Source organism: Sciurus carolinensis, chromosome 4 (genome assembly GCF_902686445.1).
Source record: "Sciurus carolinensis chromosome 4, mSciCar1.2, whole genome shotgun sequence".
Lineage (NCBI taxonomy): Eukaryota > Metazoa > Chordata > Mammalia > Rodentia > Sciuridae > Sciurus > Sciurus carolinensis.
The window spans coordinates 37,202,804-37,225,123 of record NC_062216.1 but is presented as its reverse complement, the minus strand read 5'-3'; the positions used below and the strand labels follow the sequence as shown (position 1 = coordinate 37,225,123).

General features: G+C 42.5%; 1 protein-coding gene across 6 annotated transcripts in view; it reads left to right on the top strand.

Annotated features, from left to right (window-relative positions):
* Irf2 (interferon regulatory factor 2) overlaps nucleotides 1–12,858 on the top strand; it is an 83,965-nt gene extending 71,107 nt beyond the window's left edge. For 5 of the 6 annotated variants that reach the window (XM_047550155.1, XM_047550156.1, XM_047550158.1 and 2 more), the window contains 3 exons: nucleotides 2,806–2,970; nucleotides 10,437–10,483; nucleotides 11,818–12,858. In XM_047550155.1, the coding sequence (XP_047406111.1) occupies nucleotides 2,806–2,970; nucleotides 10,437–10,483; nucleotides 11,818–12,123 (518 nt within the window). In that variant the 3' untranslated portion in view covers nucleotides 12,124–12,858. The remainder of the gene's footprint in view (nucleotides 1–2,805; nucleotides 2,971–10,436; nucleotides 10,484–11,817) is intronic. The other variant, XM_047550160.1, reaches the window with a different exon arrangement.
* The last annotated feature ends 9,462 nt before the right edge of the window (nucleotides 12,859–22,320 follow it).

The following is a 22,320-nucleotide window of genomic DNA, read 5'->3' as shown; positions in this document are numbered from 1 at the left end:
AGAACAAAGGGACAGGATCACCAAGACACTTGAGCTGCTGCCATTGTTGAGAGCCTAGCTTGCTTGCCCTGTCTCTGTTAGGAGTGGCTGTGCGAAGAAGTGAGTTTTGGAGTATTGGAAGTTGAAGTAGCTTTGATTTAAGTGAATTTACATGAGACCTTCGTTGCCTTGATGCGCTAGACTTCACCTTGTGCCCTCCCTCTTCAAACATGCACACAGGTGCACGCACGCACACACTGCTTGCTTGGCTTCTGTCTCCACCCACCAACTGCTCTGAGGACTTGGGACTGGACAGGACTTTGTGTTCTTTTCCTGCCACTTTATTGACTAGGGAGAAATGGCAAAGGAAACTTGAGAGAGGTCCGTGTGGGCACACAGTCGAAGCCTAGTGAACGGCGTAATTGGTGCCCTCGCCCTCAAATGGGATAGTCTGAAGGATGAAAGCAGGATTTGGGAGTCTGCTTGCCATAAATTGCCTGCTTTCCTCTTCTTTAATTATATCCCTGCCAGGAAAACCTAACAGCATCCTATTTTCCTTCCACTCTGTTCACTGTGGCTTTTTGAACTCTTTTATCACATCCCCAGCCCTTTCCCCAGCCTCTTCTGCGCTGTCTTTTCTTTATTACAAAACCTATGAATTCCCACTGTACCCTGAAACCTTCCCTGAGTAGAAATCAGATACTCTTCTTACTGCTCCCCAAAGTGATTACAATGGGAACTTATGTTTAAACAAAAATAACTCATCAATAAGAATCTTGGAGTTACCGAACCAAGAGCCAATCCTCAATGGGTAACATTTCCAGGAATGTGACTTCTTCCTGCCCATCCTGAATATCTTGTAGTTGCCAAAGTGGGAGGAAGTGACAGGAACAAAGGACGCTGCATAGAATCCAAGCTGTGTGAGTTTGAACAAGACACTTTTCCCTCTCTGTGCTGGAGTGTTTTCATCTTTAGCAGGTTAATGATGGTTTCCCTGTCATTTCTCATGGGTTTAAATGTTAAAAGAACTTCCACACATGTTAGTTTAACATTGATTATAGTGACAAAATGCTTTGAGGACCTTGGGAAAATATTTTTATTACCATGCTATTATCTTCTTTATTAATTAGAGCCAATTTTCAGGAACATTTCATCTAATCAGCTGCCAACAGGAGTATAAGGTCAATTCTCTATAAAATTAGAACAGGGTGTTTGGGACATTCAAATTAAAAACACAATGGATATCATTACTTACCTATCAGATGGCTAAAATAAAAAATAATGACAATGCTAAATGCTGGTGAGGATGCAGAGAGATTAGATGACTCAGACATCGCTGGTGAGGATGTAAATGTACAGCCACTCTGGGAAACAGCTTGGCTGTTTCTTGTAAAACTCCACATGCAATTCCCATATGAGCTGGCAGTTGCACTCTTGGGCATTTATCCCAGAGAAATGGAAACTTATGTTCATGCAAAATTTGAACACCAACGTTCATAGCAGCGTTATTTATAATAGCTAAAGACTGGTATCAACCCAGACATTCTTCAGTAGGTGAACAGTTAAACAGATGAAGTACACCGTGCTGTGGAATACCACTCCACCAATAAAGAAAAACCAACTATTGACATACACAAGAACTTGGGTGACTCTCTAGGGAATTCTGCTGAGTGAAAAATGCCAATTCCAAAGGATTGCTATATGAGTCCATTTATGTAACATCCTTGAAATAACAAAAATATAGAAACAGATTAATGGTTGTCAGGGGCTAGGGAGAAGACAGTGGATGCGAAGGTCCTGAAGGAAAGTGGATATGGTAACGTGAGAAGTACTGTCACTTAACTTATTAGTATTTTGACTGTGGTGGTAGGTACTTGAAACTTATTTATATGATTAAAATTGTGTAGAACTAAGTATACACACAGGCACACACGCACAGGAGCACAAGTAAAATGGAGGAGATCCAAACAAGATGGTGGACTGTTACCAATGTCTGGTTGTGATATCAAATTATGGTTTTATAAAATGGTACCATTGGAGGAAATAGACTAAAGGCACACATACTCTCTCTCTATTATTTCTTACAACTAATATAAGTTTATAATTGTTTCAAAATTTAAAATTTAATTAAAAAAATATCAAGGCAGTTTCAAAGCCAAAAAAAATATTGAGGCCAGTTTCATCTTAGCAGTGTTTTGGAGATGCAGTTTATGTTTGTTAGAAATGGATCGTTGACTCCTAACATTGTTCTGGTATTTTGGTCAATCTGTCGTATTCAGAGCAGGAAGAAGCTGGGAGTATGAACAGAGCCCCCTTCTCCCATGACTAAAAATAACACAGTAGGGTGAATTTTAATGGCTTTTCTTCTCACTGAATTTTGATAATGTGTCTCTGAACCAAACAACTTAGAAAATAAGCGTAGGCTATTCCTTGAGATCAAGAGCAGAGAACAGGAATAGGTCAAGTTCAAAGTGCTGTCACATCTGGAGTAGGGATAGGTCTGGATGCAGCCTGCAGCTGTGGCTAGGACGGGATTGAGTTTGAAACTCTTGCTGATCTGGGTAGGACACTGCTACCTTGCATTGGGAGCCACGCTGGGGATAGACATGGGGAGCCTGGTGACTGCAGGCTGCTTCTCTGGTGATATTAACCCAGAACTCAGGTTTATTCTTCAGCTTCATGACAGGTGAAATGTGGTAACCAGGAATCTGACTCCTAGCTAGCAAGCTGTCTCTGCTGGGGAAGGTTTTTTCTTGAGAGAGTGTGCTAGAATTGTGAAGTCAGGAGACTTTGGTGTGGTGCATGATGGTTCTCTTTCCTTTGAAGTTGTAGGACAGTCCCATCTGGACAGCACCATCGAAGATCAAGAAATTGTCACTAATCCACCAGACATTTGCCAAGTTGTGGAGGTGACCACCGAGAGTGACGAGCAGCCAGTCAGCATGAGTGAACTGTACCCTCTGCAGATTTCCCCTGTGTCTTCCTATGCAGGTGAGTGGGCTGGGGGGGTGGAATCCTGGGGACTGAAGGGGGAGGAGAGCTGAGCCATCCTTTAGCTAGCCTCACCCCATCCCACCACTCAACAGAGTATCTCCTCATGTCCTAGGAATTCTTCTTGCTGGACTTATTTTATTTTCTTGACCAGCATCTTCTTGGTCACTTTTGTTTTCAATTGGAAAACATGGTCACAGCATTCTTTGCATGATTGCCCATGACATGTTCATTCATAGAATCTTAATTTGATTAAGCTAGAGAGGACCTTAGAAATCATCTTTTCCAATTCCTTTATTTTCAGAAGCTAAGGGCCACGCAGCCATTAAATGTTTTGGGCCAGGATTTCAACTCAGCTTTCAGACCTCAAGGTCATTGTTAAAGCCATTCCATTCCACCAGGTTTATCGATCACTTCCATTGTTTTCCCCCCTTTTTTGTTTTTCTGTTTATTTCAGCTTCTAACTGGGCCAAACGACTGAACCCATTTCTAATTCCCCAAGGAATTGGTCCCATAATTTCAGGAATCTGCCCAGACAGAGTCACAGGATTAGAAACCGTTTCAGAAAATGATGGTTCCTTTCTTCAGCAACATTACCTCATCTGGTATTCTCTTCCTAATGATCTCTGTTTAATTTTTTGGAACTCAGTCATAATTAGGAAATTTAAATTCTGAGCAGTGTTATTGCTTGCATGTATTAAAAATAAAGAGCAGAGGCCCTCTCATGGGAAACTACGGTTAGTTCTAGGAAATGGTTCAGGATTCCTCCTGGTGTTCTCTGCATCCTGCCAAGGAGAGTGTCTTCCAGCGAGGGTGCCACCCCAGTGATTGGCACAGAAACACCATGACAATTAGCGTGAATTCAAATGCCTGGTTGTTTGTAAATTATCAGTCTCTAAATTAACCTCATCTTCCTTGAATGCTTACTTTCTTTTTTAACTTATTTTTTAAATTGTGGTAGAATGCATGCAGTACAAATTTGCTATTTTCTGTGTCCAGACCAGTGGCATTAAGTGCATTCATGGTGTTGTGCAACCATTACCACCGTCTCTAGAACTCTCTTCATCTTGCAGAACTGAAACCCTGTTCCATTAAACACTACTCCCCATTTCCCCCTTCCACCCAGCCCCTGGCAACCACCAGTCTCCTTTTTGTCTCTACAAATTCAGTACTCTAGGTAGCTCTTATGAGTGGAATCATATAGTATTTGACCTTTGGTGATTGGCTTATTTCACTTAGCCTACATCCTAACTTACTTTTGTGTTAGGAATATAGAAGGAATATGGGAAACCTTGGCTACGGGAAGCTTATGTGTAATCTGTCAAGTGTGATAAGCTTGTCATCAGTTGTTCATTCATCAAACCTATTTTGAACTCTTCTATGTGCCAGGCTGTTTTTGGTCTTGCAGTTTCCAATAACTATATTATTCGTTGCATGTTTATTGTGCCCTGGTAACTACACTAGGTACTTGGTGTTGATTGACTTTCTTAATTATCAAGAAAATAACCCTCTTAGCTGGAATACCATCATTATTCCTTCTTAAAAATGAGGAATCTAAAGCAAAGGTGGGTAAAGCAGTCTGTCCAGGGATGAAGAACTGGTGGCACAGAGAGCATCTGTGTGTAGCTGATGCCAAAGACCTGAGCTTGACCCCTCACGCTGCAGTGCTGCCCCAGATAACATCCGTATCCTCCGAGCTCACTTGATAGTCACAGGAAGCCACCAAAGGGCATGGAGCAGAGTGTTTAGGTCTTAACCATATTGCAGAGAAAACAGAAATGTGAAGGACTAAGACATTTTGCTTATATTTATATAGCTATGGCTAAAAACTTCTATGTCATGATGCTGCTGGCATTGTCACCCTCTCTCTCTGTAAGTGGGTTGTTTGGTGGGCATGGGGTATTAGAGCTTGAGAGTCGACCTTCATGTTTATCTGTGGAGCAGGTCTTTTCTGAAGTCTTCCTTGGGGGTTCTGGAAAGATCTCTTCTTGCAGTGGTGTCAGCAGTGGCATTTTGCTTTAGCAGAAGAATTCCAAGAACAGCTGATGCATGCCGAGAGAAATGAAAATTTCATTACCCTTTTCGGGATATTTGCATAGATTTCAAAAGAAGGATTCCAATGCCAGAATGACAGGCAGTGGGAGGTTCTGTTGGAGCCTGGCTTTGCAGACTGGCCTCTGGTTCTTTCCATTGTTTTCGTTGTCTGAATTCTCCAGAATCTTTTAGAGGGAAGTTTATTGGATGGAGCCAGAATGTTCCATTGCTGCCGTTTTTCTCGAGCGTATAGATCTTCATCTGTTACTGACCATGACTAGTTTAGGCCTTCTAAGTCTTCCAACATTCTGCTAGTAAGGGCAGCTCTATATTCATCTTTACTTTATGTTCCTCAATAGAATGAGCCGTTGGACTGTTTTTCATGACAGAGTTCCTTTGTTCAGGTTATTCAAACCCAGTTCAACCTCCTCTGACGGTTCATTCACCTGTTAAGGAAATTTACTAGTTGGAATCAATTGCTGTATTTTCCCCTTACTGATCTTGAAATATAATCCCAGTAGTATTACAAAACTACTACATTCAGTTTTGCAAATATGTCTTCTTGGTCTAAAATATCATGATGAGAAAGAGAAGAGACAGTTTCCTTGAGTGGAAGTACTTGCATTGGATGTTTTAAGACAATGTAAAATTCTAGTTTGATTTGTATTATTTTTATACTGGGAAGGGATGTTCAAAGCCCAATCTGGGGAGGCTCTCAGGAATAGTCATTTTGTTTATTTATTTATCTGCGGTGCTAGGAATTGAGTCCAGGGCCTCATGCATACCAGGCAAGCACTTTACCCGCAAGCCACATCTCTAGACCTCATTTTTCTTTTGAATGTCTACCATGCAGTTCCTCTTGCCTGATCTGTGGCACCAGGATTTGATTAGGTTATTGATGACTTTGTAAAAGAACACCCCAGTAGTATTTTGGGGAGAGGAGGTGGAGAATAGACCAGAGAAGGAAGCAAAATACAAAGGATTCATTGCTTGTAATCCAGAGAATGGAGATTATACCGACCAGCAACCATCGGGGAGGACTTTGGGTCCTTAAGGAAACCATATCAGGCTTTCAAACTGTCGGGTGGAGCAGAGATCCATTAGCTTTGAGACTAAGGGGATTCTAATTTGAACCTTTCAGTTGAGTCTTCTAGTGAAAGTAATTGAGGAAATGATTGAAAGAAATCCTTGTTGATTTTATTTTGTGGAACAAGAGGCTTCCAGAAAACGTGCTAGATATCATAAAGGGCAAACATGCTTTACATAATATTCCTGAAATGACTTGGCAATGTATATTCTCAGGGAGGTGATAAAAACTGTACTGAGGGAGATTTGAACCTAAGACAGCACGTCTTAGAACTGATGCTCTGGAAGAACCTTGGAGGTTATCTGATCTATACTGCTCCCTTGCCTCTCACCCTAGCTGCTTTCAGGAATGTAAACCAGAAAGGTCAAGTGAATTACTCATGTACCTGTTGAATATTGTGTAAACATTTCCATCTTATTAGATTATGCTGGTAAAGCAACTCCATTTTTTTTTTAATTCCCTTGTTTTCGAAATTAGTATGAAAAAACCCAGACTGATCAAAAGGCAAAAGGCAAAATGAAGTAACTCATGTTGGTATTTCAGAGTAACATGAATCTGAAAACAGTAGAAGCAGTGAACTCATTTGTCTGGTAAGAAGTCACCTTGGAAATGGTGGAGTAAAACCGAGAAACAGAGGAAGTGAGCACTTTGAGCCAGGCCTTTGGGAGTAGTCCTGAGAACCACTGTTGGTCTGGAGAGAAGACTCTGGGGTTCATAGGTGGGAGCCTCAGGTGTCTCCATCTCCTGGGCGGAAGATGCTCAAGGCCACTTTTTTAAGAGAATAAAAACTAGAGACATCAGTGTGTTAGTCAGTCTTTTGTCACTGACAAAATACCTGAGATAAACAATGTAAGGGCTGGAGGTGTAGCTCAGTGGTAGAGCACTTGCCTGGCATGTGCTAGGCCCTGGGTTCATTTCCCAGAACTGCAAAAAAAAAAAAAAAAAAAAAAAAAGAAAGAAAGAAAGATTTATTCTGGCTGATGTGTTCAGAGGTTTCAGTCCATGATCACTTGGTGTCTTTATGAACTGTGGCAAGATGACCATCATGGTGGGGAACACCCAGAGAAACAAAGCTGAGAACATCATGGTGGCCAAGAAGTGAAAGACAGGGTGAGGCGTGGGAGAAGGAGAGAAGAGGAGCTGGGGTCCCCTGTCCCTTCCAGGGCATGCTCCCAGCGACCTTTCTTCTTTCTACTAGACCTCCTCTCCTACAGGTTCCCCCACCTCCCAATACTGCCATTTCCTGGGACCCAAATCTTCATCACATGTTCCTTTAAACATTTAAGATCCAAACCTTAACACTTAGTTTGCTGACTTGAGTCTTTATAACTACTTCAGAAGCAGTTGACCCTAATTTAGAAATGATGATCTTTCAACCAGCATTTGTGTCAGTTGGAAACAAAAGTCCAGAACCTGAGAAACATCATCCACACCTTGTCCCCTGAAGTTGAAAACTGGATACTTAGTGAAAATTGACATTCTACTCATGTTCATGGTCTGTGCAAGGAGACCACGGAGCCTTTTTTTTTTGCTATCAGAGCATAAACCTAGAGTCACTTTACCACTAAGCCACATCCCCAGCCCTTTTTTTAATTTTATTTTTTCATTTTGAGACAGGGTCTCACTAATTGCCAGAGCCTTACTAAGTTGCCGAAGATGGTCTCAAACTTGGAATCCTCTTGCCTCAGCCTCCTAAGCATCTGGAATTTCAGGGATGTACCCCAGCATCTGGCTTACCAGGGAGTCTTAACCCAGGATCTGATTTCCAAAACCTCCAACAACTGCAGCTTGGGCTTGGTAGAGTCCCAGAAACTTGGGTGTCAATAGCTTATTTTCCTGAGTCTCCAGCCCCCAAAGTATGCCTGGTGGCATTCGTTTACATTTTTATTTGAAAGGGAAAGGAACAGAAGATCATGGTATTTATGGAGGGTGATTAAAAATGAAGGGGGCTTGGCATGTGTGGAAGGAAGGGAAACTTTGGCTTCAGAGCACAAACAAAGCTAAGCACAAAAATGGAAAGGGGATCTTGAACTTTCCCCAGAGGCAGAGCCAACGGGGAAGCAGAGTTGCCTTTTGGTGGGGGTCCCTGGAATCAGAAGTGCAGTTTTGTTTTCTCTCCTCCGTGCTGACTCAGTCTGTGACTTTGGCAAGTTTCTCAACATCTCTGTTCCTCATTTTCCTTCTTGGGAGTGGCAGTCCAGCCTCCTGCCTCCTCAGGAGACTGGGCTCATGTGGGGTCATGTTTGGAGGGAGGTTTCCTTTTCCATTGCTCTTCATTTGTTTCTGTCTGGGAACATTTTGTGTGCCTGTTGTTGTCAGTTGGTCTCCATAGCTGGGATCATTGTCAGCTAAGCCTGGACCCTTCTCTTGGCATCTGTTGCTCCAGCTGTGCTTTGGGGAAACGTGCTGGGTTCACACAGTGCAGAGGCCTGTCCTTTAGCTGCTCATGGTCAGTCCTAGCTATTTCCCAGACCTTTGCAGAGCTATGGGAGAACAGTGGCTGAGAAACATGCAGAATGCTCCCAGTGGGATCTGTGGGGTTCACATGTTTGCTGTTTGGTCAAGGAATGCAGCTGTGGCACGAGTTGTCCGTTGTTCTTTAGCCTTTAATGATGTATAGGGAGCCTGCTCTGTGGCTAGTGCTCTGGGTGGTGGAAGGGACTCAAGTCGGGGCTGAAGCCACCTTGTCCCACCAGGAAGATGTGAGATTGGAGGCCAGTCAGTCCCTCACCGGGGACAGGGTGGAAAAGTTTAGAAGGCTCTAGAACACATCAGCATTTCGACATACAGAGGGACGATAGTAACTGCTGTCTAACTTGGGATCCTTGTGAGGCTAAACAAAGCCTCCATGCAAAGGCTGTGGCCCAGCATGGTCCCAGCTCTCCACAAATATCCATTATTGCAGTTTCTCTTTAAGCCCAAACTACCAAATAAATGACCCAGATGGAATGATCCCTAAAAGTCTGTATACTTTCATTTTGCAATGATTGTGAACACTGAAAAGCTGAGGACCATTTAATTTTTAATTTAAAAAGTTAATTTTTTAGCAAACTTTTATTGTAGGTAGGGGTGATGTATAACCACTGTTGACTTCAGCTCTCTTAATCCAGCCTGTCGTGCAGATTCAGTGTTGAACAAAAACCTAAGTGTGGTGCCAGGCCCTGTGGTAGGCCTTTCCTAAACACCCTCTCGCTCACTCATCACCCGGTCCTCCTTGGAAGGTGGAAGGGAAGGTAACACTCCCATTTTTTCAGATGAGAAAAATATATGTAGCTCACTGGAGTTAAGAAATTGGCTGTGTCTCCCAGCTGGCAAGTGGAATCAAGTTGGTAACTGGTTAGTTATCTATTGCTTCATGACACTGTAACCACAGGCTTAATGGCTTAACACAACGCACCATTCTTACCCACAGTTTCTGAGGATCAGGAGCCCAGACATGGCTTAGGTGGGTGCTCGGCAGCAGAATCTCACTGACCTGGCTTCAGGGTGTGGGCTGGGACTGCTGTCTCATCTGAGGAGCAGCTGGGCAGAGGTTCAGTTCCAAGCTCAGGTGGTTTTTGTCAGAATTTAGTTCTTTACTGGTTGTTGAACCAGACATGGCCCTTGGTCCTTTTGCCTTGTGAACTTTCCCAATAGGACCAGCAAGCCAGAGTCTCCTCAAAGGACAGGTTCAGTCTTATGTGACATGATCATGGCCATGTAATACCTGCATCCTTTGCTGTATTCTGTTGGTTACAAGCAAGTCAGAGGTCCCACCCAAACTTAAGAGGAAGGGGTTCAAAAAAAAAAAAATGAACACTGGTTGAGCGTCTTAGGGTCACCCTAAAATCTACCTACCTGTAGTCACCCAGGTGGAAGATGCAACTCTAGGAATTAAGATAAAAGTGACTAACCGGATGTGGGGTGAAGGAGGATCTGAGTGGAATGGGAATGATCTAGGAAGACTTCTTGGAAAATGTCCACTCTAAGTTGGGACTTCCATGTGATGGCGGACATGGTCTGGAAGAGGACCAGTCTGGGGCTTCATGACCAGAGCTGCAGGGAGAAAAGGGCGTCACGGGGACAGCAGTGGTGACTGCGTGGACATAGTCTGGCCCTTGGAAAGTGGGCCTCCCCTTCATTCTCAGCTTACTTCCTCTTGGAGGCCCAAGTGATTCAAACTCACTCCAGCTTTTCCCACATTGAAGTGTTTGATCTTATAAACGGGGGAGATGATGAATTTAGTTACCCATTTCTCTTTTGGAAAAGAAGTGATGATATATCTTTTATCAACACTGTCTGAGCCTCAAAACAGCTTGAGCAACAGGAACAAATCGTGGTCCTGTGTTTTTCTCTGTTTGAACAGAAAGCGAAACTACCGATAGTGTGCCCAGTGACGAGGAGAGCGCCGAGGTAAGCCTGCTTCCTGCTCTGACCCACGTGCCTGTGCTTTTGATCACATTTTACTTTTGGATGTTTTTTGTGTGTCTGATAAAATCTGCATAACCTCAAATTTACCACCCTTCTAGATTTTGAATTGTGAAATTGTTGGGCACCAAATGGGAGGAAAGGGGATAAAATGTTACCATCAGAAAGAGAGGCCATGACAACAGGGGAAGGAAATTGGAATTGAGGCCAGGAAATGTTGATATTCTTATCACTGTAAACATCCTAACTCACCAGCAGAAATAGAATGTCCTGCCTGGCCAAAAGCAATGACCAGAAGTAAAAGCAGGAAGATCTTAGCAAAGTTACCCCCACATATACATCGGTTCCCTTCCTTGGGGAGCCCGCCCAGAGGCCACTGGTGTCCAATCTTGATTCCCAGTCTGCCTGCTTCCTACTTCCCTCCTATAGCTGGGCCCACACAATGACAGGAAATGGCTGTAATAGTGATGGAAAGCGACAAGCGGGTGAGAGGAAGAGGGCAGAGGGTGAAGGAGAGGTAGAGAAAAGCTAATGGTTTGTTGAATTATGATTTCCCAGTGTACTCAACACATTGTAATAAAGTGCAGGAATTCTGAGAAGACAGTGTCTACGTTCACGTATATTCCAGACTGGCTTCTTCAAGGTCAGAAACGTCCTTCTCTGAATGAAGCCATCCTCTGAACAGGCTCGCTGTCTATTCTGGAGTTCCTTATTTCCCTTCCTCTGAAAACGCAGGTTGACTCAAAGATCTAAATGGACCGGCAGGGAGGACTAAGTTGCCCTGACAGACTGTCCATCATAGCCAGAAACCTATTGAATGATCTGTGTGGGCGGCTAGAGCATAGAGGAGTCAAAAACCAAGTTTCCTGCCTTCATAGAATACCCTTAGCCATATTTCTGGGAGTTAGCAAGTAGGAACTGTTAAAAAAGAGAAGAGAAACCATTATTTGGGGTACGAAGAACTGGGTATAGGTTTCAGTTGAGGGATGTACAGTTGCTAAACTTTTGTTTATTCCTCAATACTTATAAAAAAAAAAAAATTGGTTCTAACACCTACACATGAGAACTGGGGATTGATCCCAGGGCCTTGCACATACTAGGCAAGCACTATACTTGCAGACCTTTTGTAAACTTTATTTTGAGACAGAGTCTCGCTAAGTTGCCCAGGCTGGCCTGGAACTTGTGATCCTCCTGCCACAGTCTCCCAAATCGCTGGTATACAGGTTTGCACCACCGTGCCCAGCCTGGGTGGCACATTTTTAAAAAGGCATTCAGTGGAAGGAAAAGAACGTATATATCTGGATTATTTTCTTTGAAAGGGGAGACCACACTGGCGGAAGAGGAACATTGAAGGCAAACAGTACCTCAGCAACATGGGGACACGGAGCACTTACCTGCTGCCCAGCATGGCGACCTTCGTCACTTCCAACAAGCCAGATCTCCAGGTCACCATCAAGGAGGAGAGCTGTCCGGTGCCTTACAACAGCTCCTGGCCCACGTTTCCTGACCTCCCCCTCACTCCCTCCGTGACCCCTACACCCAGCAGCAGTCGGGACCGAGAGACTCGGGCCAGTGTCATCAAGAAGACGTCAGACATCGCCCAGGCCCGCGTCAAGAGCTGCTAAGCCCTTGACTGTCCCCGGTGGTTGTTGGGATTTCTTGGCTTTGTGTTGTTATTTGTTTGTATTTTATTTTTCTCTCTGACACCTATTTTAGACAAATCTAAGGGAAAAAGCCTTGACAATAGAACATTGATTGCTGTGTTCAACTCCAGCACTGGAGCTTCTTTTTAACTCAGGACTCCAGCCCCTTGGTAGACGCGTGTCTCTAGAGCCTGCTGGATCTCCCAGGGCGACTCCCTCAAGTTCAAGGACCAACAGCCACACGGGCAGTGGAGGTGCTGCGTTGCCTACGGTCAAGGCCAGCGTGGTGGAGTGGATGCCTCAGAATGGACGAGAAAATGTGAACTAGCTGGAATTTTTTATTCTTGTGAATATGTACATAGGGCAGTACTAGCGACGTTGCGGTCTGCTTCTGCACCTTATCTTAAAGCACTTACGATAGGCCTTCTTGTGATCTTGCTCTATTCCACAGCACATTCACGTCCTCTTCTCTGCCCTTTACCCCTCCACCTGTCCCCTCCCGCCCCCTCCCATCCAGTTCCTTTCCTCCTTTTCCTCCCCTCAAAGTCTGTGTTCCACATCCTGGAGGAGGAGAAGGAGAAAAGGAACCTCTCCACAGATGTCCCATTTTAAGACTGCTTGGGAAAAAAAAAAAAAAAATCTTTCTAATCTGCTATGCTTGAATGCCACGCGGTACAAAGGAAAACTATCATGGAAATATTATGCAAATTCCCAGATTTGGAGACGAAAATACTCTAATTCTAACAAGAGCAAGCTTTTTTATTTTTTATACAGGGGAATATTTTATTCAAGGTAAAATTCTAAATAAAATATAATTGTTTTTTATCTTTTCTACAGCAAATTTATAATTTTAAGATTCCTTTTCTTGTTTATCAGCAGTTGTTATTACATCCTTGTGGCACTTTTTTTTTTTTTTAATTTTGTAAAGGTGAAAAAAGCTTTTATGAGCTCATGTAGCAATCAGATTATCCTGTGGATTGATAATAAATGAATATGATATATAGTTAAATTTTTAACGGGCATCACTCCTGGCTTTGTCTGTGTCTGCTTAGAGCACGATCCTGGGACAGGGCCAACAAAATGTTTCTTCTTTGGGGCCCAAACTTTTCCCCTTGCTAACCAAAGAAACCCTGGAGCCCCCCACTGCGAAGCTAAAAGTGGCTTCCTGTTCTGGCCCTATGCTGATTGTCTAACATGAATTACCTTCTTTCCTATCACAGTTGTGCTCAAAATAGGGGTTTATCTCCATTGCATGTGGAGGAAATAGGAGACCTAAAATAAAGTGCTTTCCCATGGTCACCTGGGCAGGAAAAGTCACGGGCATGAGAGGATCCTAAGTCTGGAATGGCCGAAGGGAGTCTGTTAATCGACTCCACTGTTTGTTCTCTACTGTGAGCAGATTCCAGCCACCTCTGGATTTCTCCTGTTCTCACCCACAGGCTCCAATATGTGACTGAAGGTTTGTGTTTGTCACACACTGGGTGCACAGCTGGGAAGTTTCCGATAATGGGGTATCTTTAGTGGGTTCTTACTTAACTGTAAATCACTCTTCTTTCTAAGACCAGGAACTTTGATACAGGCCCTGCCCTCAAAACGAAGGGTAGGTCCTCTGGAGAGAGCGATATGACTTCCAGGACACCACCAGTCTCCTTCATCCATTTGGTATTTCAAGGCGTAGACCTGACCTTGAGAAAACCACCACCTTAACCTCTCAGGCTTCCTCAGAATATAAAAACTTAGCTGCCTACCTACCAACTCTGGGAGATTGGAAGGAGATGGCTGAGTTAATATTTGAAAAGTTTCCTTCGATCTATGAAAGGACAAAGGGCTATTTTTATGCCTATCTCTCCATGTGTAGCTGCAGATATAATTAGCGGTTGTAAAATTATCCACCCTGAACAGAAACCAGCTGAAGCCTGTGGCGGGTTGGTGTGCTACAGTGGAAGGACACGGGGCTGATTGACTGCTTCAGTGAGGAGCCCCTTCCTGGAAGGTGTTTGTGTCAATTTCTTGGTGGAAGGAGGAGTCGTAAGTCCTGAGTGGATGAGTTCTCTTCTTTGTAACATATCAAAATCCTGTTTTTAACTAAATTTAAAAGAAAGCAGTAACAGAAACTGGCCCTGAGTTACATGGCCTGGTGTTCAGAGGGTTTAGGGTAGCTCTGGTTCTCTGCCCGCTTCCCTCTTACTGCCCCGGGATGAGCATCCAGCACACATCCTGCCTCCATCAGCAGCTCTACAGACCTCAGGCCATTGTCTTCCTCTTCTGCGGTGGTCACCAAGCTGGCTGAATCTCACCAGGTGGACGAAAATACAGGATTCAGAGACGTCAATTCAAGTGCCAAAGATGATACTCGGTTGCCAATAAGGCCAGGAAAAATAGAATCATGCTTAAAATATTCTAAGTGATACTTGCCAGTAGTACAGGAAAATAAGCCAGTTAGCCAATGCGTAGGGTAGACATGAGGAGGGAAAACAGATGAGTTGGGGCATCACAGGGACGCAGGCCCAGACCTTGTTGTTGATACTTAGAGGAAGTTCTAGGACACGTGTTTCATTGGCTTCACATCTGTGTGAGCCGATATGGTTTTATGATGGGTTTGGCTGTGGATGCACATGTGTGTGTGCTTAAGTAGCGATTTCAACGTGACCGCCCCTAGAACGGTATTTTCCATTCTCTACAGCCAATATTTGGGTCACTCCCTTGATAACAAAGCTCACTGTACAGCTGTGGACTATAAATCCAGTGACAGGTACTTCCACCCAGCCCTAAATTGGGAGAACCCAGCACACCAAACACACCTTGATGAAAAGGCTTCCAGAATGTGTTTGAAAGTCTAAATAAATCCATACCCAATCATAGCATTTTTTTCCATGTTTAGATGAAGCAACTGCCAAAGACTGTGTTTAGTCTATTTAAATGTATTTATAGAGAAGAAGAAATATAAGTGGATAAGAAATACAAATTCTCTGGACATCAGAACCATAAAATATTCTTTATTCCCCATCAGTGTAAAGTGTATTACACTATTGTGTAACCACTACTGAGACAGAAATTTTAAGAATGAGGAACATCGATTTGGTTTCAGGATTCTGTGTTTTGGAGAAACTGTGCTGTTGGAAATATTTTGCATATGAATGAAAAAAAGTGTTAAGTCCCAAGCAGCCTCCTGCCCTGAGTGTATGAGATAGAACATTAGACCCTTACTTGCTTTGCCTCATTCTTGGAATGTCTTGCAATGTCGAATTCATTAGACTTTAAAAGTCCTCTGTTATTCTACCTTTGAACAAACAGATGCAGAGAAAAGGTGAAAATAAGAACCCCACTCTTCTGCCAAATTTCTGCAAAGAAAGAAAAAAAGCTAGGAAAAAGTTAGCAAACAGATAGCCAAGATGGATTCCTGGCATGCAGGAGTCAGATATCAAGTCTCAGTACTAGTTTTGGCTTGGAAAGCGAATGCAGGCAGAAACTGGTTTAGCTGATGATGTTCAGCCACGACCTCATCCTGAAACTCCATGAGCCAGAGATGTGAACCTGGATGCCAGGAGATCTGAAGTAGCTCCTGCTCTGTGTCCAGGCTGCAGTAGACCCCTCCCTAAAGCTATCAGGGTGTTTGCCCATCTCCCCTGGGACCGGAAGCTTCTTGAGGCAGGGGGTCTCAATCACATTCACATTCCAACAGTGGAACAAGGTCAGGTACCTATTAGGCAATCGCTTGCAGAAGCTTCTTCTCCTCCCTTAGCCCCATCTTTCCCAGTGACGAGACAATGGGGCTCTGCCCCTTAGCAATGAGGCCAGCCACAGACCTGGAGCAGGGAGCCCTGGCTGTACAAAACTGCAGGTCAAAATTGCAATACAAGGGCTGGGGTTATGGCTCAGTGGTTAAGCACTTGCCTCACACATGAGGCACTGGGTTCAATCTTCAGCACCACATAAAAATAACTAAATAAAATAAAGGTATTGTGTCCATCTACAACTAAAAAAAAAATATATATATATATATATATATATATATATATATTTTTTTTTTTTTTTTTTTTTGTGGTGCTGGGGATTTGAACCCAGGGCCTTGGACTTATAAGGCAAGCACTCTACCAACTGAGCTATATCCCCAGCCCCCATACAACTAAAAATATTAAAAAAAAAAAAAAGATGCCATACAGGAAAATGGTGGGCGAGATTCTCCTTTCCGAGGCTCCCTCGCCTCTGAGCCCCTGGCCAACTTCACTGGACACTGGTATTATCCCTTGCCTGGACTTGGGACCCTGCTGGGAGAATAAATGAGGATTTTATAGAGGTTTTCTTTTGTAGCTACACTAACAACAGGTGCAGATGCGCTGTCTCTCTGGTTCTGAAAATAGTGCCTGGAAGGAAGTGGTCAGGCCTAAAAGCCGGTTTTAACAAAAATGTTAAGTCTGTCCAAGAACCTGGGTCAGGCTGTGGAAGGATCAAGATGTAGAACACTTATTTCAGAGTTCACATAGTTTGGCAAGGGCACGTTCTAGAATCTTTTGACCAAGTTTCTTCAGATGAGAAGTGGTATGTGTGTTTTGTTCCTCTAAGCAAGCTGCCCTTTGGAGGTTTGGTCAGTTTCTCCATATCTGCTTTATAAACATGTTCAGACAGAGACTGCTGGCTCTGCAGAATATATTGTGCTGGCATTGTGCAACTTTGCTCAGTTAACCCCTTACATTCACTGCTGAGAAACACTACTGTTACATGCAATTTCTTGTACCATGAAAATAGTCCATTTAGTTCCACAATTGTTTTTGCAAGTGCAAAAAAAAAAAAAAAGACCCAAGGCAATAATAGCATGTCTAAGTTTCAGTTTTGGTTCAGATGAACATTTTAAAATCTAAACATCTAAATATCCATCCACATGAGTCACCAGAGAAAGAGACTACATAAGATGTTATATCTGCCAGAAGTTTGGGTCTTAGATATATCTGAGAATGCTCTTATTCTCCAAATTCTCAATAATGCACCAGTTCAGAGTCCTTAACATTTCAAATCCACATGTTACACTAGAACACACTGCCTAAAGATTTAGAATAATATTAGTAGCTAGATGGGAATGATTTTCTTATGGTTAGTGATGAGAAAATCTTTTTCATTCCTAGAATTAACATTGCTAAATAGTCTACAACATTTCTCCAACACTATGAACCTAAAATTCATCTCTAGTTACACCATCTTTTCTTTGGGAAGTCCTTGTACTGCTTTTTTAATGTGACTGAAATACAGAAGAGATTTCATAGGTTCAGTTGTAAAATATTCATCATATAGCCAAATGAGAGTTTTTAGTGGAAAAAAGAAAAAAGCAAAATACAGCCTAAGCCGTTGTTCAAATTATACCTAGTGGTTTCAGGGATCACATGCCACCAGACTGATACAGGAAGGAAACTATTTTCAAGTTTCCTTCATGTTTTCAAGCTTTCATTTGCAAGATGGCTTTAAGGTAATACAATGCCAAGTGCCTTTCTTTGGCAGCTCCTGAATTTAATTCGGGTAACAAATTTTCTTGGTCTTCCCAGAACTAAGAGGTCCTCAAGATTTTGAACTTCTAGTGCCAAAACTGGGAACATCACAGGTAAAACTGAAGGAGTTGATTGCACTAAATATAATGCTGAGATCCACGGATGCACATCATTTTGTGTTCTTTTGAGACTATTAAAAATCCAGATGAAAGCTTTATGAAGAGGCATTATTGTTGATGAATCTATTACTAATACATTCACAGGAGTGTTGTGTGAAGAAAAGTTGATTTCATTCATTCACCACCATTTATTGTGTTGCCACTATTTGCTGGTACTGTTCTAAGTGTTAAAGAGCTGTACAGAAGTAAATAGAGCCTTGCTTCTAATGGAACTTAAATTTGAGGGGGACGTTTAACTTATAAATAAAAATATTCATTGGGAGATAATAAATGCTATGAAGAAAAATGAAGCCAGATAAGAGAGATGGGGCAGATATTCAAAAGCTTTCATCTTAGTGTTTACAGGATCAATTGCAGGGTTGGCAGCTGCAGAGGCCAGTAGTTAAAGGGAAAGAAGGAAAACCGTGTGTATCAGCAGAGCTCAGTTGCAGGAAACAAAAACCACAGGGGCTATTTTAAGCAGAAAGCCATTGAATAGAGAGAAGCAGGTGTTTACAGCATTGCTGGGAAGGCTGGAGGGGCCGGCTTTAGGGTTGCTTCCACCTCTGCCATCACTGAGAAGGTAGGAAATCAGGGGCTTTTGCAGGAAACAGCAACTCCAAGAACATGTTGGCTTTTACTGAAATCTGCTCATCAGAGTCCCTGTCACCCCCACCTTAACTCTCTCTCAATACCCATGACGTTGTGATGGGCCATTGAGACAATGCTGCAAAAAGTTCCTACATCTCCACAAATCACCTTTGCCCGTGGTTACAGCCAAATTGATGGGAAGTTGGCTTCTGCCTCAATTCTGACTTCCAAGTCTCTTGCAAGTGCTTATCATTGGTTGCAACTAATTCCAAGTTAGAAGCCCAGCTGCAAGTAGGGGTGAGAAATACGAACTGTGCAGCAGAGGAGGGCACGGAGAAGGAGATAAGAATGGGTGCTGAGTGCTATTCAGGACGTTTGTCACACCTCGAGAAACCACTGTGCCAAGAATAATACCACAGGAAGTTTAAAAAAACCCAAGGTAAGAATATCCAGAGAATGCATCTTCATCCCACACACGTCAGTGTATATAAAAAAGCAACATCATGTAATGGTAAGAAGATGGTTTTCTGAAATCAGATCAGCTTGTGTTTGAATCTCACTTACTTGCAAGGACTTTAAGCCAATCCCTTCATGTTTGAGAAGAAGTTTATATATAAAATGGGACTATTAACACCAACAAGACGATGCTGTTAAAGTAGGGAACATATTGTAGGCACTCGGATCTATCAACCAAACAATCTGCATGTAAAATAGCTAAGATCTGTATTTTGAAGGGCCTCACCTTAAGAATTCACCAGTGAGGATACTGATCTCAAACATGTGAGCCCTATCTCTACATAGCTAAGACTGTGTTCCCCCTACATCCCTAACTATTCTTCAGTAAAAAAAGCCTAATTCTGTTATTGACTGGGCTTAAAAGGAACAGAGAATTTATTCCTTTCTAGTAGAAATTGAAAGGGTTCCAAACTTTCTAATACTTTTAAACAACAGATTCAAACAAATTTTTTAAATGCCTTATAAAACCACCAGGTGGAATTGAATTAACTTTTGTTGATTGAAGTGATTAATTTGCTTCTTTCTGGGTCTGCAAATACAGTTTCCATTGTTTAATTCCCACCAGATTCACAGAATGCATGGTATTTTGACTCAGCATGTTGAAATGAGGAATATTTCAACATAATTATAAAGCAGAGGACTAAACGTCTAAGCTTTTGGGCTTTTTCAATATCTTCCTACCATATTTTAGAATCTTATCCTAGCTCATGGATAGGATGAGGGAGTTTGTGTGGCAGGTGCTTTATAGAGCCCAAACATATGCCAGGTGTAGGGCAACATGACCTCTATTAACATAAAAACAGAGGAGCCTCTTGGGAAAAGAGCTAGAAGAGTGTGTCAGAGACCAGATCCCAGTGAGAGAATCTAGCCTGAGGATGTGAGCAGATGGAGCCAATTAGATGCTGAAGGTGGAAGGAGCTGTTCATGGTACAATGTTGAAACCATTGCTAATGCCCATAAAAACATCTGCTCGCTTTGAGGGATTTGCATGCCTTGAAGAGAGAATGGCTGAGTCTATGGAAAACTTCACCTTCTTAGGTGAAGGTTACTTGGTGGCCTATGCCTGGGCGTCAGATCAAGTAAAATGATGAGACTCTACCCTGCAGTGGTCAGGGGCAAGTGGACAATAGAAGTTCCCAGACATTTTGGAGTATAGTTGCATCCGTAGATGTTATGATCTGAATGTCTGTATCCCCGCTGCTGCCCTAAAATTCTTACGTTGAAGCCTAATCTCCAGTGAAACCTTCAGGAACCTGATTAGTGCCCTTCTAAAAGAGGCCCAAGGAGGTTTGTTTGCCTCTTCCACCAGGTGAGGAAACAGAAACTGCAAACTATAAGGAACAGGCCCTCACCAGACAATCTGCTGGCGTCCTAACCTTGGACCTCATAGCTTCCAGAACTGTGAGCAATAAATTTCTATTGTTTATAAATTACCCAGTCTAAGGTATTTTGTCATAGCAGCCCAAACTGACTAAGGCAGGAAAGCAGGCAGAAGACTTAGCTGAGGAATGAGAATTTGGCTCAGAGCAGCAAGTCAGTAGGGCAGGTGGCCAGTCAAGTGCAGCAGCAATTCCAAGGCCAGGCATGGAAGTTTATGCAGTGGATTGATAAGCAGAGGCAGAGAAAATGAGGTATGAGAGGTGGGAGGAGCCTCAAAATGGGTGGCAGTTGTGGCTGGGGTAGTGCTATTGAATTCCTGAGGTGGCATAGTTTGGCTTTCAGGTTTAGGGACAGCCAGTTTATTAATTAAAACTATCTCATGTACCTACAAATGGAAAAGCACTGAGACATTCAAATTCCACCTGGATAATAAAAACAGGGTTTTTTCCTTGTGACACGACTACTATGATGTAAAACATCAGACCTCTTATTTCTCAGAATTTCTTCTCTTACTTCCATCTTTCTCTTCACTACCAATTCTGCAAGGAGCACCAGCCCTTTTCTATGTATCAGTCCAGATCTAACATCCATACAATGAAAGTTCTAGAAGAAAAATAATCAGTGAAACAGAGCTATAATCCTTGAGAATAGTCCAGAAATAAGAGAAAATATAAAATGTTCATATTGAAAACACTCTGTGTGTACCCAGGAAAACTGACTTAGAAAGAGCAATTTTGAGACATTTCATAAATCTGAGGTTTCAAATTTAAAGCGCGCATGCGCGCACACGTTCACACCTGTATTAGTTTCCCAGGTCTACTGTGACAGATTTCTACAAACTTGGTGCTTTGAAACAGAAATTTATTCACTGGCAGTTCATGGGGTCAGAGTCACAAACCAAGGTGTTGATAGGGCCATGCGCTCTCTGTAGGCTCTCAGTAGTATCCTTTTTTGCCTCTTCCAGCTTCTGGTGACACCAGTGTTCCTTGACTTGTGACTGCTTCACTCCAAATCTCCGCCTCTGTCTTTGCATGGCTTCTCCCCTTTATCCTGGAGTGACTTCACATCACTTCTCTTCATCCTGGAGTCTTTCCTCTACTCTCTCAATCTACTCCCTATGCTTTTCTCTTATAAAAGTGTTTGTCATTGAATGTAGGACCCACCTGAATTATCCAAGACAATCTCATCTCAAGCTCCTTAAAAGTGTTATTATAATAAGGAATCACATGTTCCAGGGACTTGGATATGGATATGTCATTTAGAGGCTTTTATTCAACTCACTGTAGGATCTCCAGTCAAAAATGTCAAAGGATTCAGACGGGTAATAATATTAAATGACATCAGACTTCTCATGAGCAACACACAAAATAAGTCAATAAAAGCACAAACTTTTTTTCACTGCTGGGGATCAAACCCAGGGCCTGGTGCATAGTAGGCAAGTGCTGTATCACAGAACCATACCCACAACCCTGGGTAAAGTTCTTAGGAGACTTAAAGGCAAAGAGTGTGAGCTAGTGATTTTTTTATCCAGCCAATCTGTCCTACAAGTACCCAGATTAGAGAAAAACCGTTTCAACAAGCAATAACTTAGTACTGTACACATGTACAGTAAGATTCTCTTATAGGCTGAGCTTTCTCTAATCAAGAGATACCGGGAAAACTTTAGCCAAAGGACTGGTAGTGGAAAAGTGTTTTATGATGTAATTTTCTTGCATGAAAATTTAATATATTTAATTGTATAGCTCAGCCTTATACAAGGATGAACCTCAGGATTGAAAAGTAATATGTATAGATTATATGTTCTGGAAAAATAAAAATTACGTGACGAAAAGTGGGAGTGGGATGGAAGAAATGGAAGAAATACAAAGGTAACCTCTGGAACAAACATGCAAACATCCTGAAATGCCAAAATAGATGAAATTTTAAAAGAAAAAGAAAAGAAAATATGCCAATTAAAGAAATATGGAAAACCTGATACATGAAGTAATTTTAAGCTAATATAACACTTGAGACTAAACATATGAGTCATATCAATAAAATGAATGGACTTTACTAGT